General features: G+C 37.7%; 1 protein-coding gene across 4 annotated transcripts in view; it reads left to right on the top strand.

Annotated features, from left to right (window-relative positions):
* Positions 1–464: 464 nt before the first annotated feature.
* The window catches only part of MON2 (MON2 homolog, regulator of endosome-to-Golgi trafficking), a 66,342-nt gene continuing 45,643 nt past the window's right edge, over positions 465–21,163 (top strand). For 3 of the 4 annotated variants that reach the window (XM_030959348.1, XM_030959345.1, XM_030959349.1), the window contains exons 1-6: positions 468–662; positions 13,678–13,741; positions 17,680–17,807; positions 18,602–18,733; positions 20,177–20,306; positions 20,857–20,954. In XM_030959348.1, the coding sequence (XP_030815208.1) occupies positions 552–662; positions 13,678–13,741; positions 17,680–17,807; positions 18,602–18,733; positions 20,177–20,306; positions 20,857–20,954 (663 nt within the window). In that variant the 5' untranslated portion in view covers positions 468–551. Of the gene's footprint in view, positions 663–13,677; positions 13,742–17,679; positions 17,808–18,601; positions 18,734–20,176; positions 20,307–20,856; positions 20,955–21,163 lie in introns of all 4 variants that reach the window. The other variant, XM_030959346.1, reaches the window with a different exon arrangement.

Below are 21,163 nucleotides of genomic sequence, written 5' to 3'. Positions count from 1 at the left end.
CCTGAGAGCCAGACTTGGCCAGAGGGGACTGACCCCTACATCCCTGCAGCCGCTCGGCGGGGCTGGCGACTGCTGAAACTCAAAGAGCTTCGCCCCACCTTCCTCAGTGACCCTTCGCGAACGCCGCAGTTTGTCCCCTCCCTACGGCAGCTCCCCCCCCTCGGCCCAGGTCCCAGCGCCTCTCCTGCCCCTTCACGCCGACCCAGTGACACTGCCGGGAAAGGACCCCGGGGAAAGAGCCCCGCTCCCCGGGCCGCGCCCGGCCCGGCTCAGCCCGGCAGGACGGCTGCGGGTGTCGCTTCCGTCCCTCCCTCCTTCCCTCCCTCCCAGCCGGCGGCCGCCGCCGCTCTCCCCGCCCCCGGCCGTGTGTGCGGAAGCTGCCGGCGCCCGGGATTGTGGGAGCGGGGGGGACGCGGAGCGGGGAGGGGACGCGGCCGGGGCCGGAGGGTTCCGGTGCGGGGCGCAGACGTGTCGGCCGGGGCCGCGGAGCGACAGGCGCTGCCTCTGCCCGCTCGGAACAGCGCCCGGCCCGGGGCTGGCCCGGCGGCGCCATGGCCGGGACCAGCAGCCCCGAAGCCGTGAAGAAGCTGCTGGAAAACATGCAGGGGGACCTGCGGGGCCTGAGCCTAGAGTGCCGGAAAAAATTCCCCCCCGTCAAGGAGGTGAGTGGCGCTGAGCCGAATCAGGCCGGGCCGTGCTGGGCTGAGCCGGAGGGCGGACGCTGTTCCGGAGGGGCCTCTATGGGGCCGGGCCGGAGCGGAGCTGCCGGCGCGCCCGTGCTCCCGTACCCAGCCCGGTGCCGTTCCCGGTGAGCTCCGACCTCCACGGCCGCGGGCTGTGCCCAGATGTGGCTGTGCCCAGATGTGGCTGTGCCCAGATGTGGCTGTACCTGTCGCATGTTCTGTGGCTGCTGTTGTCAGTGCGCTGCCGAGGCGGGGGCCGTGGGCCGGGCTGTGCCCCTCGAGGCTGGCGGACAGACCGGCTGTCGACGGGTGAAGCGGGGGCGGCCCCTCGGCGCCCTGTGGGGAAAACACTTAAGTTCGGCTTGACTGTCTCGGCACCACGGAGCGAGCGGAACTCGCCCGAGGCGAGCTCGGCGCTGGGGCTTGGCCGCCCCGAGCGAGCGGGGAGCCCGCCGGGCGGGCTGCGGCCGAGGAGGGCCGTGCTCAGCCCCGGCCGGCCGTGCGGCTGCGGTGGGAGCCAGGGCCCCGCAGGTCTCCCCTCGGGTCTGTGCCTTGCCCCTCTCTCGAAGGCTGTGGTGCCCGGCCGCCGTGCCTTATTCCTCAGCATTGCACACCCGTGACTGCCGGTGTGAGCTGTGGCGGTCGCTCGTCATCGCTACCGCGTCGTTTTGGGGCTGTGTGGCTTTCCAACGGTGTGGGCACAACCGAGGAAGCTTGGGAGACACAGAAGTTTGGGTTACTTTTTTTTTTCTCTCTTCTTAAGAAACCCTTTAATATACTCATTACAGTAGGACTGTGTATTTTGGTTTTGAAACGTGACTTTATGCTGTGCAGCCTGAGACCTCAGTAATCTCGGTGAACAGGATTATTTTAATTGAAGAGGAATCCGAATTTTTCTTGCTACTTAAAATATACTTTTTAACCATATGTTTTCCCATTGTTTTTATACGGTCAGTTTAACTTTTTCCCTATCAGCAGTTTGCTGCTTACCGTTTAAAGAAGTTTTCTATGAAACAGCAGGAGGAAAACTATTAAACGATTTAGTCAGATACAATGCAGACCCAGAAGCATCTGAGAAAGGCATTGCATGTGTTATGTGACTTAAGTTCCAATTAAGTGATAGCATATTTAATGTTCTACAAAGTAATATAGACTTTAACAGCTGAATTGAAGCTAATGACTGTGCTTGTTTTGAAAGACATGAAGTGACACACTATAGCAGAGTGTGTTGTGTACTATTTTAGTTTGCAGAGGAATGCTGGTGTGTTTGTGAAATTTTGTGTGGTCACAAAAAAGTGAGAGAAAGTTATGATCAGTCCTGACGAATTGTGTGTGGTCACATGTAAATAAGAAGAAGCTGTGGTCAGTAGAACAGAAATTTCTGTGTGTTTGGAGAGAGATGGGAGTGCTGCTTGCACTCCCTTCTGTGTATTACTGTGTGACTCTTGTTTAGTCTCTGAACGAGTTTCCCCACTGTGTTAATATTTATTTTCCTTGAGATCTCCAAAGGACTTGGGCAGTGTCATTCATAAGCTTGTATTTTTAGTAATGCTTCATTAAGTTTGCCATGGCTGAATATTATAGTGACTACTGCATGTACTTCATACTTGTTCAGCTCGTTTATCATATTCTTGTGTAAGCTCAACCTTTGTGTTGTTCGCTTTAAATTGACAACAATTTGTATAGCTTTCTTCATTAAAAGCACTTAACAAACTTTTTCACAATTGTTTGGGATTTGGATAGGTTTATTGGAATAGTACTGGAAGATGTTTATAAGGAGGTGAGACTTTCTGCTGGGAGTTGTGTGCTCTTACAGAGAGTCTGAGGTGAAAGCAGTCTTACAGTAGGAGGTATGATACAGTTGCAGGAAACGATCTTCCTTCCTCATTCTGGAAGCCCTTTTTTTGTTCTAGTTTTAAAGAAAATGGGTGTACTTTTTTTTTGTCAAATCTCAGCTGCTTAAAGAGATATTTTAATTGCATGATTTTGGTCTGATCGTGATTAGATTTAGCTAGAATGATCAGAGGAATGGCGTATTCTTCTTACTGACTTGAAACAGCATCAGTTTTTTAAACCATGTTTAAATACTGGCTTTTTAAAACAAATTCATTCTTCTTATGAGCTCAGTTTTTAACTTGCAGTGTAACTAAACTCTCCCACATGCATTGTAATTTATGAGTTTGTATTGCAGTTGATGTGTATGCTTTCATGTCACTTAATGAGCTTGTCATACTGGGATAAAACTATTGAAAAACTCCTAGTCCCAAATTAATAGTTATGAGATGGATATCATAGATAGGTTAGATTTGATAGGTACTTTATAAAGGTAAACTGTTTCTCATAATCTTTCTAGTGTCTGACATAGTCAAAGATGTTGCACCCAGTTCTTCTAAAATGAATTGTCTGTTCTGGTTTTGTTGTTTTGTTTTTATATTAGTAGTATTAAAATTCTACAAAGTGAATTTAGCTGATGGGTTTGCTGTGATAAAAGTAGTAATGTACTTCTCAGTTCTGGTTGTTGCTCAGATGATTAACCTGAGTAAATTCTTTAACCAATACTGTAACGATTTAGAGCAGTTTTATGATCAGTAAAATAGGGCCTTTTTTATTAAAAGGGTTTTAGTTTTCACTCTTTAAACACCTTTCTAAAGCATATATTATTACAAAATTATGCAGTATCTCTTAGGTCCAGAGGCACCAAAACAATATTAAATGATTCTTTGAACAGGCTGAAAAGTTTAGTAGAGTTCTTTTGGAGGAGGAGGATGAGGGTGGGGTTTGGATGCAGAAGAGAAGGGGACAACCAACCATGGGATCTAGATCTTATCCTCAATTAGGAAGTAGAAGTGAGTTCTTAGTGAAACCTTATTGAAAATGGAACTTGAACTCTTTGATGTTTTGAGGACTTTAATTTCATTTTTTCTGTTACTCTGACTCTGTAAAGTTTTCTTAGTAGGTCACGTTTCTGTGAAAATCGTGTAGTTGTAAGTCCAGTAACTTACAGCTGTAGAGTCTGAGGTTTTTGCTGACTTCAGGAATCTGTTAAGAAATGTTGAAATTAGTGAGTTTCTCCCATTGTTAAACTTGGACACAAATATGGCCAACTTCCTTCCCCTTAGAGTTTTTAACTGAGAAATAACAGGATGTTGGCTCCAAAGTATCCATGTGTTGTCTGTGCTCTACGTTAACAAATAATACCAAAGTAGGATTTTCCTAGGTTATGCCATTTAAGGCTTTAAAAATAGGAGCTGCGGAAAGAGCCTGAAATTGTATTGCTGACAATGTTTGGGGTTTAAGTAACATAACAGACTTATTTTTCTAAAGGGTGTGGAGAATACCAGTTACTATTGCAGTCGAAGCCCGTTTCTCTTTGTTGCTAGATGTTTTTTATGTTTGATACTTCCTCAGATCAGCACTGAGTACAGAAATGTACTAGGCATGAATGCTATACATTATGACCAAGAAGTGATATGGTGACTATGTCTCTGATATGCCAAACCTGTTTGTACTGGCAGACATGCAAATAATGACATTGCTGGAAAATGTGTTTGTATATTCATGATGTATTTCTGTTGCCCAATTAGAAAAGTAGATGCCAGCCATGGATGAGATAGAAGCTCTCAGGGAAGTGTAAATAAAACACTGTCTTTTAGAGCTTGAAATTACAGAGGATGAAACAGTCTTTGGTAGAGGCATCAGTCCTGTTGATGTTATCTCAAATAATCTGGTGTTTCTCCTAGAAAACAATACTACTTGATCATTAACATGTAATTTTTAACACAGTGGGCTCTGAGATTTGCTCTGTATTAGACAGTATTGCAATGCTGCTTATGCTGCACTGAATTGCATACTGCACACACAGAACTTCATAAACTGTTTTGACCTGCCAGTGACTGGAGTTTTGGTATTGTGTGCTGCATTTGGGGAAAGCTTGTGGTGCTCTCCTTAGTGAACTGGAGTAAGAATTTTCTCTTATCACAGAATTGAAGCTAGTTTAGTGTCCTAAATAGGTTTACCTGCTGTTTCTTGTTACAGAATGAAAATGCTGCTCAGTAAACTGCGTCTGATTTGGTTAGATAATTCCATTGCATTAAAAAACTTAAAAATACAAGGGGAAAATATTTATAATTGGCAGAAATAATGGAGTTAAAATGAGAAATAAATATAGCCAAAAGTTTCTTGCAGCCTGAACTCCAGTTGTATGTAAATCTTTGTTGTTTACACAGATCCAGTCAAGCAGCCGCAGCTTTCTTGTAGGCTTGTGGCTTGTAATCTCTGTGTTGTCTCAGGTTTTTTCTTGACTTTTAAATAGCAGTAAAAGCAAAGTAAGTTTAAAAAAATATCACCAAAAAAACCCAAAACAAACTAACAAACAAAAAAACACCCTCTTATCCAGCTCCCTGCACACTTTCAGGCACATCTGTTCTAGTAGGAGATGGGAAGGCAGAGGACTGGCCGTGTTGGGGCGGACAGGGACTACTGCATCATCCCTTGGCAGGATCAGCTTGGCCTGGGCCAGGGCATGCCCTTTTCTTGGCAGTTGTGTAATGGGTTGCAGGTGCCTGTATGTTTTAGGGTATTTGTTGCTGTAATAGGGCTGGAAAAGAAGTTGTATTTGACTTGCCTCCACTGGAAGAACATCACAGAATTAGCTTTGAATATTTTGGTCAGTAGAAGTACTCTCTTGAGTCTTATGGAAGAAATCTTTTGGTAGCCTCACTGTACTGTTTCTTTACCCAATCCTTGTTTGAAGGAGCAGCATTGCTTTTACTTAGCTACTTATTGAGTTGTGCACCTTTGGCACATAGACATCTTTTTGAAACTGTATTGTAATTTTCTGTATTTAGGAAAAAGAATAGAATCCAATTTTGGAGACTTACTTTTTTTTCTTTTATAAATAACTCTTCTTGCAGGTAAGTAGCCTTACAAAGCTCATAGGGTAAAAGTTAAAAGGGTAGGATTTGAGTGACTTCTGTACAAAGCAAGCTTTAAATTATTTAATTACAGTAGATGTGGTGTGGACTAGCCTGAGGCAAGAGATAGGATTTGCCCTTACTGAAAGGCTGTGTGTTGTGTTGTGTGAAGACAAGCATTATTCCACATTTCTTCCTTTAGAGTCCAGTCTTGTTTGCATTGAGTGACATACATGACAGTTCAGTACCCTGGGTTAAATCATTCTTGTTTAGGAATGATATGCCAAACACATTTTAAAGCTAATGTAATTGGGAAGCTTGTTCTTTTTAGAGAACTTCTGATGTCATTGGGTAGCTGTGTGAAACTAAACATGAGGATGTATTGCAAAAGGTAAACGCTCATTAAAAAGATACAGATCAGTTAATTTAGTACATAATGTCAAAGTGATCATTAGGACTCCTAATGCAACTGGAAGGAACAGTTAAAACGTGTGAATATTTGTTAGCTGTTTGTTTTGTAATGGTAATAATATTTCAGAAATTTTGTTGAATATAGGACACTAGACATATTGCAGAAGGCTAAGAAAGAAATTACATGCTGAGCTGTCTTGTGATATGAGCATCTGAGTCACTTGATGTACTTGTAGCATTGAATAGTTTCTAAGTGCTCTGCATTCATGCTACTTTAGTGGTAAAAGGATGAGCCAAATGATCCTAGGAAAGAAGACAAACCATTTTCTGTAGGAGTAACCAAGTTTTTGGGTTTCCTGCTTTATTTTTTGAATAAAATGGTTTAAGTAATTGTGATGCTATAGCCCACAGGGAATTCAGCCTACACTGAACTTTCCAGGTTGGTTTATTTTCAGGTCTTCACAACATTAAAAGGATGAAAACTACAGGTTTTGGGGTTTTTTTTTTTTTGGTTTTCTTGGGTTTTTTTTTTTTTTTTTTTTTTTTTAAATGAGTATTCACTTAACTAATGTTTTAAGGGTTCTTTTGAAATAGAGAAACAATGCTCTGTAAAATGTATGTTGTCATACTTAGGCAGCTTGCACTAAAGCATGTGCAATGCACATGTTTTCTGCATGTGACTGGAGATTACTCTGTAGCATTCTTGAGTTGCCAGCCCATAGCTGAGCTGGTAACTTGAAACCAGTAATCCCTAATATCTCTTTTAGTTTCTTTTATAATTTCTGATCTTTACCATTTGCTATGTCTGCTAGCTTCATGTTTGGAGTCCATTAATTTTGAAGTGATTTTTATTTAATATTGACCTTTATACATAGTATTTTTTCAAAATTATGTTTTTAAAAGTAAATTCTTACATTTGTAGGGAAAACATCTATTCAGATGTGTTCTAAGCTTTGTGGTCCATTATAAATCATAAGTTTCATGTGATCATTTTAGTCTGTGTATAGAAATGTCACGTGTTCTGAAGTGATTCATGTAAGGCACACAGGTCAAGTTTCTTCATCATGTAATGCTTTGAAATTTAATGAATGAAGAAAATAGTTTAAAGTTTGACTATATTGGTCTATCTTTCTGCTTTCCAAGTTACACTTTTCAGTGCAGGATAAACTTGCCCGATATTGGGTGTCTGAGCTTCATTGATTGTGCAGAACACCTACACACTGGGTGTTCTACACTGCCACTTGAGATACAATAATGTTTCCTCCTTGGCTTCCAGCCTCGGGTCCAGAAGAGCTTGGGTCTTCTGGTGTCTGCGTGTAGTTGTCTTGGATACAGAGGCCTGAGCTTAGACCTCCGCACTGAGCCCCTGCTAGTGGGTCAGCTGAATTAGCTTAAGGAGAGGCTTTAAGAATTAAGGGTCATTCAGGAGAGACAATCTCCATTGTAATGGGAGTCTAAATATTTAAATTTGTGCATCTTAATCTCCGATTTAATTCTCATCTGCCTCCCATGACTTCTTGAATATTATACAGGAAACTTGCAGCAGAAGTTGGAAATCCTTGGTGACTCCAGTTCTCAACCAGTGCCTAAACTGTGAACTGTTGTTTTCCTTTACCAAGTGTCTGGCAAATGGACATTGCTGACTGAATATAGTACTTGTGGCAAATCCTCAAAAGTTACCTGGTCCCATCTGTTGTGCTTGACAAGCTGAAGGCAACATTAGTTTGAACTTCAAGTGTATGTCTCCTAAAGCTCTGAAACAGGGTGTTGTTTTATTTTTAGCACAGAATGATAATTGTTGTGTCAGAGGTATGTAACTACATTTCAAGTGCGAGTGCTCTGTTCCAGTGGTTTAAAATCAGTTGTGTGGTACTTGAACGGATCACTCAGAAATCTCTTAATGCTGGACATGGGCTCTCTCAGAATATCCTTGCACTACATAGGTATCTAATGTATTATATGCATTAGATATATACATGTATATAATGTGTTATATACATGAGACACCCATGTAGTGTAAGGATATCCTGAGAAATATCCTTACCCTGAGAGATATTATGTATAATGTATTATACATACTGTTTAGGTATCCATATAATTGGTGTAGAATACAGTACAACATATGAGGTACATCCTTGCTCTCTCTGTTGAAGGGAGAAGAACTTAAAAATTTGTTGCTAAGTGGCTTGTGTTTCTTCTCTTTCAGATGAGAATTAAAAAAAGCTTTTTTTTTCTAATTTAGCTTTTTTACCTTTCTGTCTACATTAGTGCTGTTTGGTAATGAGTTGTTTTATGTTATGCCTTGTGATTTGATCTGTTAATTTATATGTGATGCTCTTTCCAGCTGAGGTGTATTGTGGTAGTAAGTATTTGTATTTGAATATCTTTATGTTCACATCAAGTGAGGCAGCTCCAGAGGCAGCAGCTCTGAAGCACTTCAGATAACTCTGGCAATTCTCCTGTCATTAGTGATGGTTAACCTTCAGCATTCTGAATTGGCTACTGGTACTGCAAACTGACAATTTTAGAAGACTAATGGGCTGGAAGAGTAGTCATTCCTGTCAAGTGTGAAAGAGCACTCTGAATATGAGAGCAACTAATATAGTTGCACTAAAACTGGAAATTAACAAGGTTGTTTATTTTTAAAAAACAAAAATCTTAAAAACTGCAATATCTTAAATCTTCAGCTGGAGAAGAAAGTGTATGTTAAAGCTTTTTTTTCTAATTTATGATAATTTTGTAACAAAATGATAAATTGTTCAGTGTGATAAACCCTTGTGAGTGCACAGCAATGTCAGATCAAAACTGGCATTTTGCCAGTTTAAAATACATGTAAAATGAGTATACATAAAATAGAAGGGTCAAAGTAGGGGTTGTACTCAGGGGGAGGAAGATAAAAATACAGGAGGCAAGTACGGTACTTTTTCACACAAATGTGATACACCTGAGAACTTTCATGAGACTGATTTAGTGAGGAGTTTTTTGTGTGTTCTTTTTAAGTAATAGCTTAGCAGTACAGTAGTGGTCCAGAATGTGCTTTTGCACAGCAAGCCAGAATAACAATGAAGTGAAACTCTACTTTAGACAGGAGGACCTCTTATCTAAACTATTGGATTTAGGGTTAGTGTTCCAGTTGGAAAGGCAGACAGTCATGGATAGAAAAAAATCGTTCTTTTTATTTCATGTAATAGATATGGAAGTGACTATAGATAACATATTACTCACATCCAGTCTTAATAAAAGGTTGGCAAACAATGTAATGTAAATACCAATAAAAATCATTCTTTCTGAATGCTTTTCTTTTGAGAATAGAGAAATCAATAACTTGTGTGGCAAAGACTTCAAACATTAAAACAATTTTAGTGTCTCTGGAGATAGCAATTTGCTCTAATGTGCAATGAAAACACAAATGGTCATTCAAAATCACTAGCAGTGAAAATTCTTGGTTTTATTAACTTTTGGTAACAATGCTATCACATTTAGAATTTCATACAAAAAGATTCTTGATGTTAGATCAATCCTTAATAGAAATTAGCACATGCTTGATTGCTACATTAGCTATCCTTATGGGAATATATATTTTTTTGGTTAATAAAGTCAAAAAGGTGTTGACTTTTGTTCCTAATTGTTAGATACAAATTCCTTTGAAGATCAGCATGTTTATCCTTTTTAAACTTTTTAAAAAAACTATTTGAAACTTTTAAAGAAACGATTGCTATGGCAGAGACAACAATTACTTTTTCTCACTTTAGATTCAAATTTTGTGTCATCTTTCCCTTAGGGAAAGTTGTTAACTATGGTATTATTTTTCAGTAAAAGAAGGGTAACGCTTTCACGTTTACCCCAGAGTAATGACAAATCCGTAGCGATTACTGCCGAGCACCTGTTGTACTGTCAGATCACGTCCCAGCTGATGCCTCTGGTCCCTTACTTGCCTGTCTGTAGGCATTGCAATAGAGGTCCAAGATGTACCTCTGTTAATGTTAAATGTTCAAGCGTATGCCATGCCATTATTCTTTGTACTGTCAAGACAAGTCCTCTTCTTGGGCTGCCGGGTAATGTTATGATGATCATGGAGTTAGCTCTAGTGGTATCTTTAGGTAGTGTAGATTGCCTACTGCAGCTGGATTTAAGAGCTACCACAATGTCCCAGAAGACAGATTAGAAGAACTGGTGCTTTCTAGATCCACTTACCACTCATGGTGTGGATGGTTTGCCTTTACGTCATGTTGAATTCACATAGAATTTAATATCCCAGTTATCCTAGTAACTTCATATGTGATTTATGAGTTATAGATCTTTAAATGTATGTAATGTGGAAAAATTTAGCTCATGAATGTTACCTGAAAGTTGGTAAATGTTGGTTCTGTTTGAGGATGTGTTAAATAATTCCTTCCTGATAGCTTGAGCAGATATTACCTGCCTCTGTTACCCAGTAAGCACTTTAGATTCTAAACCAAGTAAAAGTTTCCAAAACTGGGAAGATGCTCACAGCATATCTAATGATAGGAAGGCTGAAAGTTTTCTCTATTTCAGCTGAAGACTGAGAAGTCCGTTAGGAGGGTAAGAGTTTTGGCTCTGAGAAGCTCCTGAAGCTGTGTTTGAAAGTCTCTATGCATCTCCACATCGTGGTCTCTCATATGCAGAGAACCTCTTCTGTAAGGCAGCTGTGAATGTTGTTGTCAGATTGTACATTCAGAGAGGAACTTTGAAGCCAGGAGATAGGTGTTATGCACAGACTTCTTTTCAATCTACTTGAAACCGCATTGTCGTGATTTTTTAATTTTTTTATTTTTTTGGTGCATAGATTGTCTATTTGCCTTACTTTGATTTCACTGAAGGGTGATTTCCACATAATTAGCAAATACTTGGTAATTTCCAGGGAAGCAGAAAGATGATGGGGCAAGTGTTTGAGTGTAGAGGGTCTTGTTGAATTTTACTGTGGAGTTATTGACTGTTTGATTAAAACCAGATCAAAGTGCTGGAAGAGATTGACTTGAATATGTGCTATCACTGAGAGTCAATTTCTCTTCCTCGTCAATATTTCACCTTCCCAGACTGGATGCTGCAGTTGCTTCAGGAGAAACATGAACCAAAACTCAATTATGGCAGATGTGTGTTTGAGACATTTTATATCAGTTCATTTCACAATTATTAAAGCAGCAGAGTTGGAAATCTAGTTGGCTGAAGGTTTTAAATACATTTAAGCTTTGTTATGTTTCAGGAATTACATGTATATTTTCTTACTTTCAAAATAAAGAGAGAACTGACTTGCTTGTTAGGCTATTATGAGTTGTGGTGCTTAGGGAAGCTGGTAATGTTACAGCTAAAATTGATGATTGATTTAAAAACATTGTGTCTTATATTTATGTGAAAGTAAATTATCATATTTGTACCCATAAATACACAGACTATAATGCTGTCTCTCTCCTTGATTAGTGCTTTACAAGATCCTGTTCTCATGTGACAGTGTCCTGCAAACTGCTCTAGTAATTGATGTAAATTTGTAAACTTAAAAGCTATGAATATATCTTTTATTTTGTCACTTAAACTGATGCAATCCCATCAATCTTTTACATTAAAGTATACAGATTAGAACTGTTTATAGTTATTGTGTTTTCTGTTGGCTATTTGTGATAAACTGAGGTATTTTTTATGGTGTTAATATGTTGTCTCTTTTACATGTACAATAGATTATTTTTCTTTTGTAGGGTGCATGTGGTGTAATTAGTTTGTAACTGTAAACATTTTTAACTGGGATTCAGAATAGAAACCATAGCATAATGCAGATGATCATACAGATTTCTGTATCTCATGGAGAAGAATGCTTATATTCAGCAGTTGTTTTGTTTTACTTTTTTTTTTTTAAATACATATTATTTTATATAAAGCCAGCATGGAAACAACTGAGAGCCATCATGTTGGGAAATTTTTCTGGGAAGTGCGTGGTTTTGTGAATGCCACTGCTATGAGCAGGCTTAATATTCTTGGAATCAGAATGAGTTTGTCACTCCTGGCAAGACAGAAATCAATTGCCCTTAGTAATTGTGATTAGTTTTTATTTAAAGATGATTGAAGTTGGACTGTGACAAATCCTTCATATTAATTAATAGGAACAAAGTGTTGTGACGAGAACTTCAACACATTAATTAATTATATTAAAATAAATAAGAGCTGCATTGGCATGCCTTATTTTAGTTATGCAAAATATATATATGTTCGTGTTACTTTGTGTTCATTTGAGCATGTTGTATTGTTAATCAGGCACTGTGACTATTACTGACTTCATTTTTAAAGTAGAAAACTGTGTTCAGAAATATTTAAATAAATCTTCAGGATTTTAAGACAGCGTTTAGTCTTCCTATATTGTTTTGGGAAATAAATTTAAAAAAAACCAACCAAACAAAAAATCCTCAACTTTGCATTTCTCATTTAGTTATTTTGAGAAATATGTATGCCAACTTTTAATTTAAATATTTAATTGTGAATTTATACAGTCACCTTAACCTGATTTTCTGTGAGACCTTGTTGGAATAATGTTTTGATGGAGAGGGAATATTAACACTTGGTAAAAGTTCACATACTATCATTTTCATATTTCTGATGACACAGTTTCTTTGCTTCTCTAATCTGTTTTATGTGGTGACAGCACACATCTTTAAATAGTAGTATCAGAGGAAAAATAGTAATGTGTAGTGTGGAAAGCACACAGAAATACAAAGCTGAAATAAAAGGGGAAGTGTGCTTTCAAATTCACAGAACAGTATTTTCCAGCAATTTGCATCCAGTGGTTTGGAAAAACCTGTTGCATTTATTTTGATTTATTTAATTCTTTCCGGAGGCTTATAGTGTATTAATGAAATAAAAAAACTGGAAAAGCACAATGTATAATATATCTTTTGTGTTTTGTACACAAAGCTTTCAGAAGTCATAGTCTTGAAATGCAAAGCTTCACTGTTACATTTCCAGTTTGGCTTGATTTCCATTAGAGAGCATGACTTGAGTGATTCCTGCAGGGAAGTGTTTGTGGGCACTGGACAGGGAATTGCTGTTCCCTTGGGGCCGTGTGTGATGCCCGGTCTGGGCTGGGCAGGGCAGCCCTGGTTGTCACCCAGCCTGCAGCCCTGGCCCTGCTGAAGGAGTGGGAGAGGGAGAGGATGATGCTGTTGCTCTGCCAAGTCATACTGTGGGGAAAGGGGAGGAGGAGCCGGTGCTGTGCTCTGTATGGCATGCTGGGAAGAACAGAAAGTATTGTTAGAAAGCCACCTTTGTGGCATTGCCCCGGGGTCATTTGTACAGGACATTTGGGAGCCAAAATCCAGGGAGAAGATGGGTTTCAGTTTTATACTTGTAGTTTGAAACTGTCTAGAGACTATGTAACAGTGTTTATGCTTACTAGTGATTTTTTTGCATTCTTAAGACTGGAAAGTAATATAATGAGAATCATGGTTTCTGAAAATTCTGAATATAACCCTTCCTGTGGAATTCTAGAAAGGAATTCCAACAACTACAAAAATTTCACTTCTGCATTACCTCTGCTGGCAGAAACCACTGCAAACACATTTCTTTATCTGAGACTCTACCTTTTATTTATCTACAATATTTTTTATTTCTTTGCAAATACTGATGTATGATATAGCATCTAAAGTACTTGTTTTCTTTTCTTCCAGGCTGCTGAATCAGGAATAATAAAAGTGAAAACAATAGCTGCGCGAAACACAGATATTTTGGCAGGTAATTATTTGCTGTGCAGTAGGAAGAATAAAGCTGAGTTACCGATCAAAATGTTAAAAAGATGTCTTGGATATGTCTAATAATGCTACATGTCTTTTAGTGTGTGCTGTATTGTTGATGCTTTACTTTTGGGCACCTAGCAAAAAATCCAGTATAGAAAGTATACAGGTATGGAAATTTTTAAACACTACTAGTTTCTTTTTAGTGATATTAGGATGCTGAGGAAGGGCTCCATTTTCAGTTGATGCTCTACAAAAGTAATCATCTACTTAGAAAAGTACCATGAAATACCTAGGCCCCACATTCTCAGTGTTTTAGCTATGGTGATTGAGTGCTCTGTGTGGAAATCTGCAGGATGATCTACATCTATGTATTAGTCCAGCCTTTGGGGACTTGTAACTGGCAGGCAAAAATCCATCTTTATCTGAGACAGGGTCATTCAATTTAAGATGTTTCAGTGCCTTTAGGAATGGGACATATCTTATGAGCTGCAGCTTTGTGAGTGCTTAAACAATATCTCCTGACTGTCTTCAGCTTTATAAAGTTGGCTTCTTGTCAGTTGCTGGTAAAGCCCTTGGCCGGGTTTGAATGTCCCTGCATCAGTACTTGAGTGTCTACCCCAGATATAGTCAAAATCCTTGAAATGCTAGATTGTTTGGCAAGTCCAGTGAAATGGCTGCAAAATCATATCTACTTTTGAGGTATGTAAATCAGATATTGTTAAGGAGGCATTTTCTAGGATTATTTGTGTTAACAGACCCACTCCTCAGTATTTCACTTTAATGCCTCTTTTTTATTTGTTTATTTTCTTTGTTTTTACTGCTGTCATGTATGCTGACATAAGTGGGAAAAGTATGCCAGGTAATGTCAGCTATATCAAAATACACAAATGAAAAAGGGAAAGCCATAGTTAGCCATTTTGGAAGCTGTCAACATATTTCTGCGTAAAGAAGTTTTTATTTTAGTAAGCTAGTTTCTAATCCTGCAAAGTTGTCTGTTTTTTAGTTTTCAAAGGGAAGAGATAGGAAAGATCATTAAATTTAGTCATGGATGGGCAGTATTAGCTTTCATCTTTTTGAGGGAACACTTTCTCTTAGTTGGTAAAATTTTAAAAAATATTTACTCTTGGAAAGTTTAAACTGGAATGTACTTAGTATTTATTTCATTCAAAAAACCTGCACAGATTTGTTGTTAAGAAGTTTGGGAAACCAGCAGATCCTAAAGGTTATTTTGATTAGTTAATCTTTGCTAATAGGATAATAACTTTTTCTTCCTCTGTTCCACAGTTTTGTACTGGGAAAATGTACTTTGCCTGCACGTTATCCTAACATTCCACAGTTAAAGCATAATGTGACTAAACAGACTCAATTCTTTATGAACTTTTGTGTTTTTTGAGATACCAATTAAAAGCTAGTCTTATACATAGTGTCAAGAGATTGTCTATCTAATATTTAAAGTCTTCTGAAGAAAAATTATATCACTTTGTAATAATAAAGCTGCAAAATGCTACAATGTAATTGTGTAATCTAGTGGATACTTTTTGACTGCTAGATTATATAGGAGCATCTACAAGACATTCTAGTAATACAAATAAATATTTTGATCAGGATATGATTTTTTTTAATATATTGATGTAAACTGTCATTTCACTAACATAGATAAGAACAAATGGATCAGATTGTTTTGAATAAGCTGATTGGTGCTTTCTTGAAGCGTTTCATTGTGTAGGATTATAATTTTTAGGAAAATAGATGCCGGCTTAAAATCTTTATTAAAATCTTAAAATCTTTGTTATTTGTGGTGGGATATGTTTAACCTGCCAGAACTTTGAGGTCATTGATCTAACTTCTCTCTTTCTCTTTGAAAAGTTAAGTTGAGCTGTTTCAAAGTCTTCATTCTTGGCAGTGTGTACATACTTTATTATTTATTTATAAGAATTTGAGAAATTCCAGAGGAGGAGAAAGCCTTTAATCACAGGAGATAAATTTGAGAAATTATTTCCATGTGGCTTTGAGATGTGCAAAAACTTATGGTTTAGGAGTTCTTCTAAAAAATCAGAATTAAAATCTTGCTGATGAAATGTACAGGTAAGTTATACTTCCCAAAAACTTCTCATTTGTTATGGTTCGTTAAGGTAGATTTCTTTTTAATATATTCTGCCATAAATTAGTAGCAAAATGGAGGCAGACCTGGCAATAATAAATTTATTGTGCATTTTAAGACTGAAGTGAATACAGCCACAGAAACACATGATGACAGAATATTCTGGGTTGGAAGGGGTCATCAACATTTACCTCCAGACCCTCTGAACAGGAAAGCCCCAAGAATCACCCTATGTGCCTGGTTGCTATAAAACCAGATAGGTACCAAAGTAGATCTACAAAACATTAATTTTTCAGATTCCTTAACTAAAAATACTTGTATAGATTCTGTTGTGAGATTGTTGCTTTTAATAGGATTATAGAAGAAAGTATTGTAAAAGGCTAAATTTGTTCTTTGTCATGTTATTTATTAACTCATGCCATTTTAACCATTCAGAACTATGTCTTGAGTCTCATGGATAAATGTTTTGTGGTGTCTTTTTGCTTGCTTTTTTCTGTTTGATGGTTAGAATTTAGTGGCAGTTCAGAAATGTCAACTGGACACAGAGCCTGCACTGGCTCTGAAGAGGCTGATGAAACTGGACTATGTGTTGATATCACCCTGTCAGAACTATTATTTTATAGAAATAATAAATCCATAATTTATAATAGCCTATCATTTTCATAGAAACTTCTGAGTTAGTCAGTGTTTCAGTTGGAAAATATCACTAAAGTATTTTTTTGTAGTTTTAACTTGTTTCATTTTTTTCCAAATTCGTTGTAGTGATGCTTAGTAGTATAGATCGTGTTCGCATTTTTTTGTGAGAATGTATTTTTTGTTTGTGGTAACTACTGTCCTCTGAAAAGCGTGTGAAACTTTTCATGAATGCATTTCTTCTATTATATATAGACTAAAACACAGTGTATGACATTCAGTGTAAGAACATATATTGAACTTTCAGCTGTGAGGAAATTTTTAGTATCTGAAATGGTGATGAGCAGGTAAAATCTTAGAAGTTTACATGAATCAGTAAACATACCTGCAAAAGGAAAACCACTCATCAGTCAGAGCCATGCTTTCCTTTCATATTTTTAGTATTTTCATATTCTAAAATTTTATTATGTCAGATTTCTTGAATTACTCTTATGGAAAAAAAACCTGTTTTATATGCAGTGTAGAATGTTGTATGCATTATGAAGCTTTTTCTTCTTAACAAAAACAAAACAAAACAAAAAACCAAACAAAAGAAAAGAGATAAGTTTATGGGAACTGGTTTTCTTCTGGCAAAAGTCCATTTTAAGACGCTACCCTTTATCACTAAAACAGCATTTGACAAATTCACAGCCAGGTGAATGTACCCAGGGCACAAACATTCTAGTCTCTCTCTTCCTGTTTTGTCAGCAGCAGTTTGCTCTTCCCCTTCCTGCCCTGTGATTTGGGATGTTGCTCTGTGCCAGACTGGGTTGCTCCTGCATTAGGTGCTGAGGTGAAGCAGAGCAGAAGGACAGTGCTACCAGCCTGAGCCTGATTCCTGGGGCAAGGCCAGGGGAAAGCTCTGGGGTTGGCAGAACCTTACACCTTCTTGCTAACCACATGGACTCTTAAGTGGACATTTTGGATTTGGAAAGTCACTTGAGTGTGTAAGGGAGAAGGTGCTTGGAATTTGAGCCTTGACCAGGGTAATTGTGGAAGTAAGCTGTGTCAGTCTAATGTCTGTCTTCACTTGGCTTTTCCCTGTGTAAATCCCAAATTTCCAAAACTAGAGATTTCTTTTGTTAATAGATGTGATTAACAATTTTTGCATTGTACTTTTCAAAGTCCTAAACATTGACTGCTTCCATATTTCTCTTTGAAAGCATTGAAAGAGAACAGTTCAGAGGTGGTTCAGCCTTTTCTGATGGGCTGTGGAACAAAAGAACCAAAGATCACTCAGCTGTGTCTAGCAGCCATACAGAGGCTCATGTCTCATGAAGTTGTTTCAGAGGTAAGATCGATCTTTATACAAAACCAGAAATATTTCAGAGTGAAAAATATAGACCTCAAATGGAAGGTGAATGAGTTGTTTTAGGAGGCTCTTTATATTATAATGAACATAGTCCACCAAATATTTTACTTGTATCTATTTTTCAGTAATTTGAAAGAAAACCTTTTACATTATTAAAAAAACAGGTGAGGCAATATTAGTAACCTCTAGAAGGAAATTCATAAAAATTGAAACCAGCTCATTTAGTTCACATTCTTCCACTGTGTTAACTGAACATGTAATGAACCTTGTGCCTCCACAAATATACTCTGTGCAATAACATTATTATGCTTTTGTTACATTTTATTTTTAACAATAACATAAAATGGATGCACATTTCCTGCAGCAGTAAATGTCATGATAGTATGTTAGGAAGCTGATGAAAATAAAGCTGTTAAAATACACCTTCAGTTGTGCTTGCATAATGTAAAAATTACACTAATTTCACATTAGTGAATTCTGAGGGTAAAATATATTTTTACTGTGTCTTCCATATTTCCAAGTAACAAATTAAGTACAGGCTTTAATTTGTACTACAAATTAAGACATTTCTGTTGTCAATTCTTTAAAAATACTTTGGGAAGCTTATGACAATGAAATTAGCTTTATAATGAATTCTCAATTTAGTCCTATGGTATAGACAAACGGGCACATTCAGTTGTGATGTGCCTTTATGGCAGTGATATTCTTACTATGTACACGATATACCAGTACATGAATATTGTAATAGGTGACAAAAAAATATTTCTTTGTAGGCTGCAGCTGGAAACATTATCAATATGCTTTGGCAATTGATGGAGAACAGTCTTGAAGAACTTAAATTGCTCCAGACAGTTCTTGTACTTTTAACAACCAATACAGTTGTGCATGATGAAGCACTGTCCAAGGTAAGAATCTGTGGTATCAGCTATTGAATTTGAAATATCTAAGAGGAAAGATGGAGAATTTTTCACATATGAAGCATGTGAAAACAATGAACAAGAAGGGAGGGGACTTACTTGATTCTATTGTGTCCCTATTGTCTTTATGGCTAGACTCTGAAAACAGGATTTCTTTTAGCTTCCTTTTCCATGTGTTTTGTAATTCCTCCACAATAATGCATTTTGGACTTGATTGAAATTTGAAATAAAACCACTGAGCTAATGCTTATCCTTCTCGTGTGTTAAATTTGTTGTGTTTTGAATTGGAATCAGAGCACATAGCACAGTGTAGACTCTCACTAACAGAGAAAATGTTAAAAGAAGCTGCTTTCCGCGTGCCTTAAATCTCGTGAAAACAGTCCAGTTATTGCTCAATAACTTAGGGTCATAGTTTTAAACATGAAACATTTTGGATATTATGTTTCAACTAGGACAAAAAATAAGGCACCAGTCCAAGTTAATTTAAATTTTAAGATACTTCTCTTTGAAGATGCAACATTGTTTGCCATCAGTGAATTGTAAAACTGCTTTGTAAGTTTCTCTTCTAGATTACATTGTACAAAATTTGTTTCAGCCAGACATTTATTGCACATTCATGTTTCAGTCAAGTTGCTGAGATTTTAAACTAATGTGGAGATACCATCAGAGTGGAGTCCACAAATCATAGACATGAAAAAAGGCAAAAGAAAACTCTGAATCTTGTATGGCTCACAGCATGTAGTAATATGGCAGGGTGTGGTTGAGGTTCTTGAAAGTGCCAGAACACAGTATATGGACAGAAGAACAAGAAACACAGGTTTCACTACATATGCAGATGTTAATTTTCAAAATTCATTATAAAACAGGTAAGTATTAAACTATGAGTTGGAGGTAATAACAAAATCCAGTGAGGAAAAGTATTCAGGTCATTGCCAGCACAATGACACATTGAAATGCACGTCTTAGGAATAATAGCAGTCAAGGCAACATGATTGTGAAAGTGTTGTGATTCAGTGTAGGAGGGGAATGACATTTTAGCTTTGGAGTTGACTGACCTTTCTGTGAGTAACCTTACAATCCTAATGTTCTTTTGACATAATATTCATACAAGTTGTTCTGTGTGATGATTACTGTGTATTCTCTGTATGATGACAGCAATTTTATTGGTACATTGTAATGTGTTCAGTTAAATACCACCTTTTTAATTGCCTTTAGGGAGGATTACTAAAGAGTTTTTTGGCTAAGGTGATCCATAAGATGTATTCTGGTTCTTCAAATTTAATTTTTTATTTTTTCTTTTCTTTTTTTGACAACCTTTTGACAAACTGTAGTAGAAAGCATTCCTCAGTCCATCAGCCTTCTTGACTCTTAGCTAAAAGACAAAATGTATTGTTGTGACATGATTTTTTTCTGTTTTTTTTTTCCTTTCAGGCTATTGTACTTTGCTTTCGATTGCACTTCACAAAAGATAATATCACGAATAACACTGCAGCAGCTACAGTGCGGCAAGTGGTGACTGTCGTGTTTGAGAGAGTGGTTGCTGAAGATGAGCGATACAAAGGTGGGCATGCTGCTTACTCAGCTTGCTGTTATTTACTTGCTTTTTTGACACATATGAGATGTTTCTCTTTCAGATAACAAAGTAATAAAATGTCTGTAGATGCTATAAAAAAGTCACAGACATCATTAATTTTAACCGTCTTTTATACACTTATTTGTATTTAAAGGAGATGAAATCCTTCACTGATTTGTCAGTCCAATTCAGTGCAGCAATATATATAACTTAGATTTTTTTTTTCAAGCTGTGAGAACTGGTCTTCAGGTTAGTACTGTAAAGGGATTTGAGGCAAGGGCATCATTTATGATGCAGGTACCATAGATTCCTGAGTGGGAAATATGTGGCAGTAGTAGTTTTGAAGAGAGTATTGGAAAGCAGTGCTTGGTATTGATGATCTTTGGTAGTCAATCTAATGTTTGTTTCTATAGACATGATAAGTTGGAGAAGAATTGCCTGGCCATTCTCATAGAATATTCCTGTAGGAACACTTAATGCATACTTGGTTTTTAACAGCTCCTTTGTTCACAAAACTTTGTTTTGTTTTTTTTCACAGATGCTGTTGACCAGCCAGCTGCAGTTCAAGGGAATAGTAATAGAAGATCTGTCAGTACACTGAAGCCATGTGCTAAGGATGCATATATGCTTTTTCAGGTAGTTAGGGAGCATATATTAATGTATTTGCAGTTAAGATTGGGTACTTCTACATCTCTTTAAAAAATTTCAAAGATTTGCTGTTGGCATATTGACAATGTCCTTAACCAGAGCCTTGGGCTTTCTTATGCTCTTTATTCTAATTGGTGATGATATGCTCTATCACAGGAGAATGATGGGAAAATGATTCCAAGTGGCCTTGGGAAATG

This window comes from Camarhynchus parvulus, chromosome 1A (assembly GCF_901933205.1).
Source record: "Camarhynchus parvulus chromosome 1A, STF_HiC, whole genome shotgun sequence".
In the NCBI taxonomy this organism is placed as follows: Eukaryota; Metazoa; Chordata; class Aves; order Passeriformes; family Thraupidae; genus Camarhynchus; species Camarhynchus parvulus.
This window is presented reverse-complemented; position numbering and strand designations above follow the sequence as displayed.